The following is a 15305-nucleotide window of genomic DNA, read 5'->3' on the forward strand; positions in this document are numbered from 1 at the left end:
TGCCATGTCTGGGTTTTTATAACTCTGCTTTTGCAGAGCAACCCTGTTACTTGTTTACTTTTTAAAAAATATATTTTTTATTAAATTTTAAAGAAAATTACATACACTGAATAGAATAATAGAGTAATGAAAATTAATATTAGCCCTCCCCCCTCCCCTTAACCCCTCCCCCTTAACATCCCTGTCTAAAAAAAAAGAAAAAAGAAAAAAAAGAAAGAAAGAAAGAAAGAAGAATTGCCTGGATATCGGAGGATTCCCACATGCACCATGGAGTTCAAAATAACTTTAGTATATATCTTTATTTTTTCCCCCAAATAACTAATAATTTTATCTTCAAAGGACCTATATATTTAATCCTATCTTTTGTAGATAGGGGTGCCAAATTTTCAAAAATATATCATATTCATTTCTTAAATTATAAGTAATTTTTTCAAGTGGAATGCAGCTATATATTTCATTATTCCAACAGTCCATAGTTAAGTATGAATCTGATTTCCAAGTAACTGCAACAGCTTTTTTGGCTACTGCCAATGCAATTTTTATAAATTTTTTCTGATATTTATTCAATTTAGGTTTCGATATTATCCCTTCAATATCACCTAATAAAAATAATGTTGGGCTATGTGGAAGTTGTATTCCAATAATTTGTTCCAGTAAAAGTCTTAGATTTATCCAGAAAGGTTGAATTTTAAAACAAGACCAAGTAGAGTGTAAAAAAGTACCGATTTCTTGATTACATCGGACACATTGGTCAGATAAACTTGGGTTTAATCTATTTATTTTTATATAACTGGTTTCAAAAAGGGATCAGATATATAGGTGACTGTTTTGAAGGAGGTATATTGATGTTGTTTGATCAATTAAAGAATAAATATAAAATATCAAATAACACTCTTTTCTGTTATTTTCAATTTTTACATAGCCTATTTAAGAGATAAACTGGGTCAAACAATGTTAATGCCAAAACCTAATGAAATAGAAACTTTAATTCAAAAAGGAAATATTAAAAAATTTACGTCTTGTATGTATAATTTGATTCAAAAACAATTAAACCAGAAATTCATAAGTCAAGACAAAAATGGGAAACTGATTTGAATATTAAAATTGATGAAAAAAATTGGTCAAGACTATGTCTTGATAGTATGACAAATACAATAAATGTCCGACTTAGATTAGTACAATACAATTTTTTGCATCAATTATATATTACACCACAAAAAATAGATTAAACCCAAATTTGTTACTTGTTTACTGTTAAGACTTGTTACATTACAGCAGTAATGTGAAATATGTGTGAACCAAAAAAAAATTGCTGAGCAGATGCCCTGGGCAGCCAATTAGATAAATTCGTGCAACTGCACTTTCAACACTTTCCAACCCTTTCACACCAGTTAGAGACAAAGAACTAAAAAAAAAGATGAAAAGTTCGTTCAATAACACTGAATGGAAAGGAAACTGAAAGCAATAAGTTAGAGGAATAAAGTGAGAGATTATTTGAAACTAGCTGCAGAGAAAACCCACTCATAATACGTACCCCTCCTTGGCACTGACCTGCTGCATAGAATGTGGAAAATACTTGAATTGCCTCTCCTTATTTGGCTCAAGGGATCGTGTGATCCACATTCCAATTTTGGTGAGTGGTTTTCATTGGAAATTTCAATTTATTGCTGAGGTTAGCAGTGAGGTTATCAACTCTCCCCACACTCAGCAGAATCTTGGCCACTGTGTTTGTTGAGTGACTGTTCCTGAGTCTGGGACCCTATCTGTATAGACCAGATGCCCAGTTCAGAAGAAACTGGGCTTCATATGCTGGAACTGAGTCAGGCAGCCAATTCCGCAGATAAATATAGAGTACTTTGTCAATACATGACTTGGCAATACTGTTTATACCAATATCCTCTTTCTTCCTCTCTCTTCTCTCCTTTCACCACCACTTCTCTACCTAAACTGTATCCTCTGCCACCCACTCTTCCTCTATCCCCTCCTGCTCTCTCCTCAGCAGTAGTTTCTGCAGTCAAAAGTCACTCTCTGGGCTACTGGATGGGTTGGCTTGTCTTGGTGGGGTTCGTCATGAGCAATCCAGAACTTAAAGGCAAGGCACCATTACTTGGAAATTGGATTTGATTCACTTTTGGTGCTAAAGGGGCTCTTTTCCTCGCCCTATTACCAAATCCAGACTCAGCTGTCAAAACAGACACTTAAAGGATCTAATTGTGACAGCCTCACTAGACACCAAGTGCCTGAGAGTAAATGGGAAGGGTGGGTGCTGGAGAAGGTGCAACAATTGGAGCAGGAGAGGGGAAATTATTGGGTGATGGATGAAATTGGAGAAGGCACAGTGATACTGCATGGCATGACTTGGCTGCACCCAGTAGCATAATCCCACTCCATTGTGGTTCCAGTGTGAGGACCCTCCATTGCAGTCACTGGACCACAGTGCTGGTGGTCTCCAGACCAAAGGGATGATAATACACAGGATGTACAAAATATAAAAGTAATGTTCCAAAGAGAGCACTTGAAGTCACACATGATGGTTTACTTTCATCTTCGTAGCTTGCAACATGATCTCTTGATCCTTTAAATGTCGATTTTAAAAATAAGTTATGGATATTGTCGCAATGATAATATTATCACAAGCACAAGGGAAGATGACACTTGTGAGAAGACATACCCAGTCCAATTTCCTGATTGACAAGACTTCAAGAACAGATATTTCAAAACATGTTTAATGTACCAGTGATCTAAGAAAATATACGAATTAGTACTTATTCGATTCTAAAATGCTGGTCATAGGATCTTCCCTGGCTTGGAACTCAACTTCTGTAGATTTGATACCCAGGGAGGGGCATGATAACAAGATAGCCTTTTCTCCCTAATATGAGGGAAGACCCATTCGACAAAGGACATACATGAACCAGTTGAACTGCCTAGTCATTTTCATAGTTAGAATCCTCAAATTAACAGATTTATTGTAGTCACTTTTGTATGTTGCTTCTGGATTGTTCACCCAGAACTGGACTCAGGAGCTCCTGAGCTGTTACTTGTCGGGAGGAGACAGCATAATTTACCTTTCTGTCTACTTTGAATGCCACGGTGCAGAGGGTAAATCTTCTGGGTAGATTGTAAAATGGATACAGGCACCTGAACAGATGTGGTCCTCACTCTCCCTTCCACCACTCTCCTCCTGCTCCTACCATCTTCTTCTCCCCACCTCACTATCCAACCCATATTACCCACTACCCCTGAAACAGCCACCCCAATCTCAGCAACCATCTTTCAACTGAGGGTACAATGAGCAATGAACTGGGGAGGATAGGGCATTTGTATTAAATACCATAGCACCAGAGTACAGAGCTGCTCACATCATACAAAACCCCACCTGCATTATCAAAGGATCAGCAACCACATAATAAACAAAGCTGTGTTAATCCATGGATGCTTTACATATGTCATTCTGTCACCATACAAGATTCTGTCTGTGAAATACCTGTCTGCATTTTAATAATTGGAAAAAGGAGTAGACCTATGTTGTACAGAAGTGGGGGATGGGTAGAGTGAAATGGGGATGGGATACAAAATTAACCCCATAATTCAAACTCATCTCTCTAACTGGAAGAGACTGTAGGTTTTGAGACTCCCACCAACAAAAGGACCACGTAATCGCTAACCCTTCCACTTCTTTGGTGAGGGTATCATTTAGCTTTGTGGTGGGATAGTGAAGCAACATCCAAGCAGAGTAAACGATGGTGGGCGGGAAGAATACTGGGTCAACAGCAGCAACTGCAACAGCAGAAGATCTGTCGGCAGATGTTTTTCCTTTTGTGCTCTACTGCCTGATTTAGTTGGGTCCTGGCAGCCCCAACATAGTCTTGCACTTTCTGTACCTGTACCTCGATGTTGTTCAGAGTCTCAGACTGTTGCTCAACTAGCAAGGCCATTTGCAAGAAGAGCTCATGGATGTCCCGGACCCTGGACTCCAGCTTCAACAGTTCCTGATGGCGCTGCTCAATTTCTGAAAGTGCAGTTCGTGCCCCTCGCACCTCGCTCAGCAGGTTCCCTGAGAACACGTCCCACTTACCCTGTTCTATCATTTCCTCCATCTCTTTACTGGACACATCCTTTCCCATGATCTCCAGCTGCCGCTGGATCCGTGTCTTACAGTTTTCCCGCTGCTTCATCTCCTCCATGTTGTACTCCGACATGGCATTGTGGAAAGCGTGAAGAACGACATAATGTTGTGCGTTGGCAATGCGAACAATGGCCGCATTTGGCCCATGAGTCTCTGTTAGTTCCTCTGTGTAGTTGTTCAGGCTCTGCAACCTCTGCTGAATCTTCTCGCCTTGGCTTTTTATGGCTTTAGCAATTGAATTTGAATCCCGCTTAATGCTGCTGAAACGCCGCATTGAAGTCAAGAAGCGGGTGTTCTGCTTTCCCAGGCGCTTGATGTCTATCTTTAAACGGCCATTTTCCTCCATGATCTGGTGCACCATCTTATAAAGGTTCTGTAAAGTGAAGTCACATTCAAACACGTAGCTCTCCTGAGGAGAATCAAGCTTATCATGAGCCTCTGCTGACTGTGGATGAAGTTTTGAAAGTTCTATCAGCTCCTCGAGTCTGTCCTTCATTGTCTCTGAAAGAAGACAGGAAAGCAAACAGTAAAATAAACCAATGTCACCAGGACTAAATTACTAACAAACCTTTAATAAAAAGCATGTTCATAAATGGCACTTTTCTGTACCACAGGAAATGCCAAAAAATACATTGAAAGCCAACTAATTATTTTTGAAATACCTTGTCATTATGTTCGAAATGTGGCAATCAATTATTGCACAGCTAAATTTCACAAACTGCAATATAAATAATCAGATAATATAATCTGTTCAACTGATGTTGGTTGATGGGTAAATATTGACCCTGAAAACCTGCTTCAAAATCTCAACAGAAAGTTTGAACCTCAGACAATGCACTGCTCTTTCAGTCGTAGTCCTCAGGTTGTGCAGTGTTCTTTGAGGATTGTCCCTCCACTGATTCCTTAGAACTGTCCTTTCAAATGTGCAGTGATACCATCACACTTGCCCCTGACAACACATTACTTCCTTAGCAACTCTCAGCTGCCATACAATGCTCCCCTCATTGAAGTCCGCTAATATTACAGCACTCTGTCAGCACAGTCTCTCCAAAAATGCAGCACCCTGTCAATTACTACAGTGTTCTTCACCTATGTCCCTCCAACAGTGAATATGTATCCATTATCTGTACTTTACTCTTCATTATTTCCCATCAGACTGTGTGGCAGTCTCTCCAACAATGCAGACAGAGTTCCTTTGGTATTGGCTTGAGGTGGCAACTATACTACACATCAACCCCACAGTTGTAAGTGCAAGCTCCACATGAATCCAATTTAACCTGCTGTGAAAACCAATGCATTGACACTGCATGGGAGTGAGAAATGTACTGGGCTTTGTCATGACAATAGCTTCTGGGATCTAGATGATTAATTCTGAAGAAAGGATTGGATGAAGTTGATTGGATGAAGGTTCATATCAAATGTAAGCATCAAAGCAGACCAATTGTGTCAGACAGTCTCATTCCACACCATGACCTCTCTGTGCTTCCCGTGTGATCCAGGGAGAATTTCTCCGAAGAGATCTTGGTTTTCAACCACAAGCCTCAAATGCTTCATAAAAATAATCTGAAGAGTTGCATGGAATGATTTCTTCCCATTTTGATCTTTCCCAATCCTGAATATAATCTTCCCATCCCCATCTGAGTCTCTTCCTTCTGTACAACATACTGACAATACAGTACTCAATGAAGTACCCTTTCAGCACTGTCCCGCCAAAAGTAATAATCTCAGTCACAATGGCCCAACCATGAATGTTCTAACCTATACAGTACCAAGACTGTCTCAGGCCTTCTGATTTTTCCTTGAATTAAGGTCAAATTAGACCTTCACCACCACCATTGTGTGAAATTGTTTTCATATTAAGCAACCTCTCCTTCAACTCCACTCACTTCTTCTAAATACAAGAAGCTTAAATGGGATGTATTCTTAACAAAGCTTGCCCTTTTGAGGTATATACAGGCATATCCTTTGCTTCTATCTGTTTAGGATTCCTCCTTTACTTTCCTCTCTCAGACACTGATGTTTGTTGAGGTTTCTTCTCATCCCAAAGTAAAACATTTCACCCAGGTTGCTGCTAATTTCCATTGTTACGAAGGATGGACAGCTCTGATGTGCAGAAGGGTGCAGAGTTGCCCATGTCCCCCCCCCCCCCCGGGAGAATCACAACCCGTTACTGTTGCTATGCTGCTAATGAGAGAGAGAGAGAGATGTAAGAGAAAATATGCTGGAATTGGAACATCTGCTACGGATAAGAGAGAGATAAAGCAGGGAGACAGAGACTTGTTGATTCACCATATTATGACTTCTGAAAGACTTCTGGCTTCTGAGAGGGTTGTTTATCTTAAACCATTCTGTTCACTAAAATTCCTCAGTGGACAGCTGGAGTGGGCTGGTTTTATGGACACAGCCATTCAAAATTGATGGACAACTGAGACCCTGTGAGTAGGGATAAAAGTGAGGTCTGGGGAGACACACCAGGAGACACACTATTGAGCACTGCTTGAGTGTTGGAACCCACGGGAAGGTGTGGGGCATCGGAGACTGAACAAGGGATCGGTCAGTTTCACTCACAGTGTTATAGCAGGGCCGGTGGGGGCTTGTGTGTGTGTCCACTCATGCCAGAGTGCCGAGTCCACCACAGAAGAACGGTCTAGCAGAAGGACAGAGGGGTCATACCTGAATGGCCACAACAAAACGACGGATCAAGAATGTAAAGGAAGGTTTGCCTGCCTGTAACTGTTACTGCTTGCTCTGTCTCTCTCTCCAACGATTACAACACAACAACCAACATCTACCTCAGCACGTATGAACTGAACTGAACTTTATATTCACATATGACAATTCATTATCCCCTAGACATCGATAGAGCTTGTTTATTATTGATTATTATTATACCCACACTTTTAGGTTTATTATTACTAATGTGTATTATCTATATATTTGCATTATTGATATTGATTTGTGTATTTTACTAATAAACACTTTTGAAAATAGTACCACCAAACTCCAATGGATACTTCTTTCTCTGCTGGTTAGACACCCAGTTACGGGGTACATAGCACCATCTAAAGCCAATGCATTAACTATCACACCAGTTATTAGTTTTGAAGTCCTGGGTGTTACTATAGGCAGCTGTGGAGGCAGGTCATTGGGTGTATTTAAGACACAGCTTGATATGTCATTGATTGGACATGGCATCAAAGGTTATGGAGAGAAGGCTGGAGAGTGTGGCTGAGGAGGGGAAAAAAGCATCAGCCATGATTGATGGGCCAAATGGCCTAATTCTACTCCTAAGTCTTATGGTCTTATGATGATGTCCATCGGGACTGCCGGGGTCTTGCCAGTACCAGGCTCCAGAAATCTAGTCAGTTTTATTGGCCTAGTGTTTGCAATTTCCCTGACTTCCTCCTTTCCTTCCATTTCCTGATTTACAGCCATTTCTGCCATGTTACTTGTATCCTCTTTAAAGGAGATCAAATGCAAAATACTTCCTACACCTAATGCCTACTTATTTTCCATTACTAATTTCTGAGGCTCACCTTGTTAGCACTTTTTTAAAATATAAAGTTTATATTAACTCTTACTACCAGTTCTCAATTTCTTTCCGGTTTGTTCACCTACTGGTTACTCATTATCGATTTGAATTTTCCAGTTGTCAAAATTTCCACTCAGCTTTGTGTTTTTTCCTTAAGTCTGATGTTACTTTAAACCTCCTGAGTTGACTACAAAGAGTGGGTTTTCCCCTGGGAATTTTCTTTCTTGTTAGACTGTGTCTTGTGTGTAATCCCCTCATCTATATGGCAGCAGTCATTTTCACCCACAGTAGGTCCACAGCCTTCTAGGCCAAGGCGATTCAAGTCAAATACTTCTCCAGATATTTATTAAGTGTTGCAACAAAGTTCAAAGTAACACTTCATCTTTTGACTTGGCAAATTGCAGCTTCAAGACTGCACAATGAGTTCAACAATTTCATAATTTCATGAGCTCAACAACTTTCTCTGTAACTTCTTCCTTCAGAGGGTAGTGAATCTCTGGAATTCTCTGAGGGTGATGGAGGCCATTAGATATATTTTAGCTGGAGACAGAGTAAGTGAAAGATTGAGGAATTGAGGGTGAGGTGGAATTGGCGAGCTAAGATTAACCATAATCATATTAGATGGCTGAGCAGGCTTGATCTTATTTTCATGTTCTTGTGACCTCTAATGTTAATTCATCTCTCCCCAAATCCTGTTCAACCTGCTCAGTATTTGTTGCATTTTCTGCTTCTGTTACTTGAAAACACTGCCCCGATGGGCATGAACATTATTCTAAAATGAAGTGAAATTCAACTTTCATTCTTAAAGGAATTCTGGTGTGTTTACACCGACTGAGGTTGTTTTACGCTCCCATCTAATTTGCATGAAATTTCAGCAAACTTGGCTTGGCAGAGTACTAGAGTTTCCTGTCTAATTTAACCATTGGTCTTGAAAAGGAAGTTCATCGTAGAACGACACTGACCCATTCCCTTCACCTTACAATTTCTATTGTTGGCAAGTCACATCACCTTACAAATTGTCAAATACGAAACTTACTTTAGAACTATGTTGTACAATTCAGGTCAATTTTCATTTTTCCAATGTGATCAGAGGGAGAGTGTACAGAGGGGATTTGAAATGCAAATCCATAGCTGTCTGAAAGTTGCAACATGACGAGACAGTGTGGTAAAGAAGATATGGCATACAAAAGTTGTGAAATCATGTTGTAGCTTTTTAAAACTCTTCTGGTGCATTGCGTACAGTTCTGGTCACTGCAACGCAGAAAAGGATGCTGAGGCTATGGAGAGGGTGCACAAAAGAAAAAGCTACTGGAGAGCCTGGACAAACATGGGTTGTCAGAGGCTGATGGGCAACTTGATATAAGTACTTAAAATTAGGTGAGGCATAAACAGGAATGATGGAGTTCTTCCCAGGATAGAAATGTCAAATATAAAAGGGAGTAACTTTAAGATGAGAGGAGAAAACTTTTAAAGGGGATTGAAGAAGCACGGACTGGTGGTTGCTTGCAGTGTGCTACTAAAGGGAGTAGGGAAAGTAGTTATGTGTTTCAGGGGCATTTGGACAGGCACGCAAACAGACGGGGAATGCGGGGACATGGGCCATGTTCATATTAGCAGCATGGTCGGTAAAGGGGCGGTTCCTGTGCTGTATAATGTTCTATGTAAAAATTATAAACAGTTAACCTTGTTCTGATTCCTTCAGCATCAGGGCGTGCTGGGAAATATATAGACGGGTGGGTGGATGGTTAGAGAGGAAGAAGGGGATTAGAGAGTGTGGAAATAAAAGGAGAGAGAGGAAGAGAAAATGCATTGAGGCAGATGAGAAGAGGGATGAAGAAGAATGAAAGGGGGCGTTTCAGGGAGATGTAAGGAGTTCCCAACCTGGGGTCCACGGTTAACGGCGAGGCTCCATGGCATTAAAAAGGGAAAAACCGGATTGGTCGAGCACCCGCTGAACACACCGTCCGATTCTTCACTTTAGTCAGGCCGACGTGGGGATAAATTTGAAGAGAGGCTACAAGTATAACTTCATCTTCCAGCTGTGCTTAGATGAACACCAACATCAATCAAAACCAGCACCAGGTGCAGTCATTCAAATGCTAGTGTTATTTATGTCAGCTCTTCGCAGGGACCGCCCAACCCTTGGAACCACGACCCACCCTGCCAGGCTTTGTCTCCTCTTAAAATGAACACACATTCCCTGGCACCCACGGGGGGGTGCCTAGCTTACTTACACACGCGAACCTGATGTGGGAAAATCCGTGCCACTCAAGAGAGGGAAAAAAATAGCTTTGAAATCTCCTCCAAAGCTCCGACAGAATTTTAACGTCAGCAATTTCGTCATATCTGCTCCAGTCTATTTCGCCTCCGGCAGGTTTTCCACCTTGGCCAGATAAAGTTATTTCAGAAACATTCGCACTGAACTTGACAGACTCGAATACTTCTGTCCTGAGTATGGGTCGTAGAGCCGGAAGGGAAAGCCAGCAGCGGCCCTCGTTAAACAAAATGGCCTGACATTTCTATACTCACACTTCCCCCGTGGTCTTTACCTCTGGATCAGCTTCTCAGCCAAGGCCGACACGAGAAGTCGGGAAAAGGGAGGGTGGGATAAGTGTAATTAAAATAATGAGTTGAATTTGGTCTCCAAGCGCCGATTTCGGAACGACTCTGACCCTCCTTTCTGTGAGACGTGTCCAGTTTTAGTGTGACCCAAGACCAGCATCAATTGACTCTTCATTCCACCCCACTGACGCGCGTCCCTTTCCTGCACCTTCCACACTCGCGATGACTCTGCCCCTATATTATTAACCTGACTCTGCAAATCTTGTCTAACTGGCTAAGTATTTCCAGCATTTTCTGTTTTCAGTTCTTGTAAATACTCTGTCTGACTGGAATGAGCGTTATTTAAGTGGGGCGATTTTAATTTTCATTCTTAAAGGTTTCTTGAGCCCAAATGTTTCCACTGACGGGAGCTCATTTTGGGTTTCCACTGTTCTGGTTTGATTCAGATGAAGTTTGAACATACCTTGATCCGTGGAATAGTGTAGTTACAAGTCTAACTTAACAGTTGGTCTGTCGGAAGAGATGCCCACCAGTAGTGCTGATCCCCGCTGCCTCACGGTCCCAGTGACCCAGCTTCGATTCTGCCCTGTGGTAGTCGGCACTTGCTAGGGTTTCTTCCAGTGCTCCCGCTTCCTACTGGAAATGACATTAAACAATCATAAACCATTTCAAACGTGTCTGTAAATTCTCCCCGACTTAGGCCGAGGGAAAACGGGATGGGGGGCTGTTTAATGCAGACACAGGAGGAATAATGCGACTGATGCAAAAGCTCAGCACGGAAAGTGTGGGCTGAATGGCCTGCTCCCTTGTGGTGTGATTCTCTCAACGGGATTGAGTGGGGAAACGCAGCAATGGGGTAAAGTGAACAATTCTATTCAAGTTCTGGGTCATAAAATTAACTACTTTAGAGACTGTTGATTCAGAGAAGGCAACTTTTTTTTACCCGTGTTTCACGATAAACTCTTTGCGGTGCTCGGACGCCGCTGTCCTGCGGTACTGTTGCTCCCCGACCAGAAATATCTAATGATTGAGTGCCAACCGTTCTACTTACCAAGAGAATTCTGCTCCGTGATCCTGGCCACAGTTTACATGCCGCCAAAGGCCAATATTAAGCAGGCACTCGATATATTGAGTGTCGATATCGGGAAGCAAGAAACGGTTTAACCCAAAGCCTTTCAAATCAATAGTCCGGGATTTCAATCAGGCTTGTTTGAAGAAATCTCTGCCCATTTATCATCAACATATCACCTGCAGCACCAGGGGTCAAAATACACTCGACCACCGTTATACTACGCTTAGGAATGCTGCCCATTCCTTGTCTAGAGCGCATTTCGGGAAATCCGATCATATTTCGGGCTGTCCTCCTCGTACGTGCATCGAGTACAAGGCTCCAGAGATAAGGACACCAAAGAGGTGGTCGCGGGAGGCAGATGAGTGGCTACGGGATTGCTTTGAGTCGGTGGACTGGGCCGTGATCAAGGACTCATTAGAGCATCTGAACCAACACACCACGGTAGTCACGACTTTAGAAGGACTGTCGAAGATGAGTGCGTCCCCACAATATCATTCAATCCTCCCCAACCAGAAACCCTGGGTGACCCAAGAGTTCCGCAGGGGCCGGAGCAGTGGCGTTCAGGACTGGCGACCAAGTAAAACACCAGAGGTCTGTACAAAGCCACCTCACGCGCAAAGTGGAAATTCTGGACCACTGAGTACTATCACTTCCTACAGTGAAACCAAGCGACACTGGTGACAACAAGGCTTCGCTCCCAGGTGAGCTCAATGCCTCTCATGCTCGCTTTGACCGTCAAAACATGGAGGCACCTTCACGAATTCCCACAACTCTGATGACCCTGTGATTTCAGTGTCTGAGAGCGGCGTGAGGGCATCCTTCGGGAGGTTGAACCACGGAAAACACCTGGCCAGAGGCCGAGTACTAAAGACCTGCGCTGATCAACTGGCTGGAGTGTTCACTGAGATCTTTAACCTCTCGCTTTGGCAGTCTGAGATACCCACCTGCTTCAAGCAGGGTTCAATTATACCGGTGCCTAAGAAGAACGTGGTAGCATGCCTCAGTGACCATCGTCCAGCAGAAATTACATCCACAGTGATGAAGTGTTTTGAGAGGTTGGTGATGAAACTCCTGTCTGAGAAGCGAATTAGATACGCTTCAATTTGCCTACCTGAGCAACAGGTCCACGGCAAACGCCATCTCATAGTCTCTGCACTCAACCCTGAAGCATCTGGACAGCGAAGATGCATACATCAGGATGCTCTTCGTTGATTACAGCTCGGCATTCGATACCACCATCCCGTGAAAAGTAATCAATAAGCTTTAAGACCTTGACCTGTATAGCTCCTGGCGTAATTGGATCCTCGATTTCCTCACTTCCAGATCCCAGTCAGTTCGGATTGGCAACCACATCTTCACAATCTCTATCAGCACAGGTGCACCATAAGGGTGTGTATCTAGTCCCCTGAGGCTAGGCACAGCTCCAACGCTATATTTAAATTTGCCGACGACACCACTGTCGTAGGTCGAATCAAAAGGTGGTTACAAATCAGCATATGGGAGGGAGACTAAAAATCAGGTGAGTGGTGCCACAATAAATTCTCACTCAACGTCAGCAAGGCCAAGGAGCTGATTATTGACTTCGGGAGATGAGAGGTGGAGAGGGTCAGCAACTTTAAGTCCCTCGGTGTTATCCTTTGAGAGGCTTTTCCTGGATCCAGTAAGTGCCATTACAAAGAACGCTCGGCAGCACCCCTACTTTCTTAGAAGTTTGCAAAGATTCGGCATGCCCTCTAAAACCTCGATAAACACCCAGAGATGTGTGATTAAAAGTACATTATCTGGTTGATCACGGCCTGGTATGGAAGCTTCAATGCCCTTGAACAAAAAACCAACAATAAGCACATTACACTGAACGCTGTCACAGGAAAGCAGCATCCAGCATCAGGCCATGCTCTCCTCTCACTGCGGCCATCAGGAAGGAGGTACAGGAGCCTCAGGACCCACACCACCAGGGTTGGAAACAGTTATTATACCTCCACCATCAGGATCTTGAACCAAAAGGGATAACTTCACTAGGTCCATCACTGAAATGCTCCCAGTCTCACTTTCAAAGACTCTTCATCTCATGTTCGCGATATTGATTTATTATTATTCCTTTCTTTTTTAATTTATTCTCCTTTCCCCCTTTTGTATTTGCAGTTTGTTGTCTTTTGCAAATGGATTGTTTGTCCGTCCTGTTGGGGGCGGCCTTTCATTGATTCTGTTGGGTTTCTTAAACTTACAGTGAACGCCCGCAAAAAAATGAATCTTAGAGTTATATGTGGAGGCATATATTTAGCTTGATAATAAATTTACATTGAACTTTGAGAGATCTCGCCGTCCTGTTTGAATTGCGGGGCGATCTGTGACTCGTACTTCCCAAACACCAAACGTCAGTGAAACTTTCAAAAAGACATCCGCCTTTCAAATGCTGAAAAGGAGTCGATACGAATGCAATTAAAAGAGTGAGAACAAAAGAAATGAAACGACAATCGACTCAAAACGATCTCAGGGGGACACCATCTCCCCAGCATCACACATCATGCTGGCTTGGACATAGGTCGGCATTCAATCTTTCATATAAATTTCCCCTAAACCCTCAAACACCATCGCGGGAAGATCAGCATCCGATCAGTTCGTGAAACAAAGCCCACCACCTCCCCGGGGTGTCTTTGGATGGGCCATGAATGTACCAGCTCAGACAGGCTCCCATAGACATCACCCTGCCTTCATTCAAACCATGAACTGGTCTGATTACAGCCGAGAGAATCCGGACGAAACTACAGTATCTGTTTCCGCGCCCACCTCACTGCACCCGTACCTTCAGCCCGGTGTTTCGGAATATTGAGTTTGAATTTAGGATGGACGAATCCTTGAAGAAGCGACCCTCAGGCGAAATTTACCCGAGTCAGCTGGTTGAACTGATCCATTTAATTTTACAGCCCTTGAAAGTGCACAGTATAGTCGCTCAGTGGTTTCAGTCGTCGGCCATTCGCGGGGTTATTGTGAATTTTACAAGCAGTCGGCAGCTAAAATTAAAACTCACTTTTCTGGAGCGAAGCGGCAGTATTATGAAAAACACCGCATCTTCAGGCTGAGCGATAGTTATTCAGAGAACAGGAAATGATAGTCACTCACCGAGATAACCCTGCTCGTGGAGCGAGAAAGCGAGTCGGTTTCTCGGAACAGAATGACGACGGGCTGCTCAGCGGTGAAGAGTTTGTCGATCAGTCAATCTGGGCTTGTATCGGAGTTTTGCGGCACCTCGCTCTTGCTCTCTTCGTGCCTCTGATTAAAAGCAGATCACCCTTCAAAGACTCTCCAAGTGCTTTTCACACACTGCGCATAAACATCAGCTCAGACTGTTGTACCTCTGGTTAACTTGGGCCATGTACAGCCCCCTTATTGTGTGGGATCTTCTGCTGAGGCTGAGGAAGGTATCGGCGCCCAATCGTTGTGACAGAGCGCTATGCCCATTAGCGGAATGTGCTTTGTCCTACCATGTGATTGTAGTAGCGTTCTGGGAAGTGACACCTAGAAAAGAAACCGCTTCCTCTCCTCCGAGGGCTCTGAGGTGAAAGTCGGAGGTTGAGGGGGTTGCGGTGAGGAGTGAGCAGAGATGCACGCAGTGCCAATTAAAAACAGCTCATAAAAACCTCTTTTACTCAGAATGCGTCCTCTCCATTACAGTTGTGCGTTCAACCTGCAAATTCTACGACCAGGATGTAAGTCAAGACCTGTTGGCCGTTTCTCGGAACCCATGACGGGTCACGTTTAACTACTTTATTAAGTTCAGAAACAGAGCAAATCCAGTGCCGCCCCTGCAATCAGCATCTTTAATTTGTTGAAGTTGTGGAAAAATAGCAGCTGAGAAAGGAGCAATTTTCAATTTCAAAAATAGATTTTATTTATAATAAAACTATATACAGAGGAAGAAAGAGCAAAAATTAAACTTAAACAATCATCTTTGATATATTTAGTAGTGTAAATCTTTTTTAGAGGAAAAAACAAACATGGCACATGCCAGA

The 15305-nt window shown here is 42.9% G+C and overlaps 1 protein-coding gene across 5 annotated transcripts; it reads right to left on the bottom strand.

Annotated features, from left to right (window-relative positions):
- Positions 1-243: 243 nt before the first annotated feature.
- On the bottom strand, positions 244-14796 carry stx11a (syntaxin 11a). 5 transcript variants are annotated; one of them, XM_073051157.1, is made up of 4 exons: positions 14416-14796; positions 10687-10859; positions 9543-9700; positions 244-4630 (listed from the first exon to the last, which is right to left on the bottom strand). In XM_073051157.1, the coding sequence occupies exon 4, from the start codon at positions 4623-4625 to the stop codon at positions 3768-3770; it is 858 nt and encodes a 285-aa protein (XP_072907258.1). In that variant the 5' UTR covers positions 4626-4630; positions 9543-9700; positions 10687-10859; positions 14416-14796; the 3' UTR covers positions 244-3767. The 5 variants fall into 5 exon arrangements, with proteins under 5 accessions (XP_072907258.1, XP_072907260.1, XP_072907256.1 ...); XM_073051159.1 differs by lacking the exon at positions 9543-9700 and having other exon boundaries at positions 10687-10856; XM_073051155.1 differs by lacking the exon at positions 9543-9700.
- Between the last annotated feature and the right edge of the window lie 509 nt (positions 14797-15305).

Source organism: Hemitrygon akajei, chromosome 7 (genome assembly GCF_048418815.1).
Source record: "Hemitrygon akajei chromosome 7, sHemAka1.3, whole genome shotgun sequence".
Lineage (NCBI taxonomy): Eukaryota > Metazoa > Chordata > Chondrichthyes > Myliobatiformes > Dasyatidae > Hemitrygon > Hemitrygon akajei.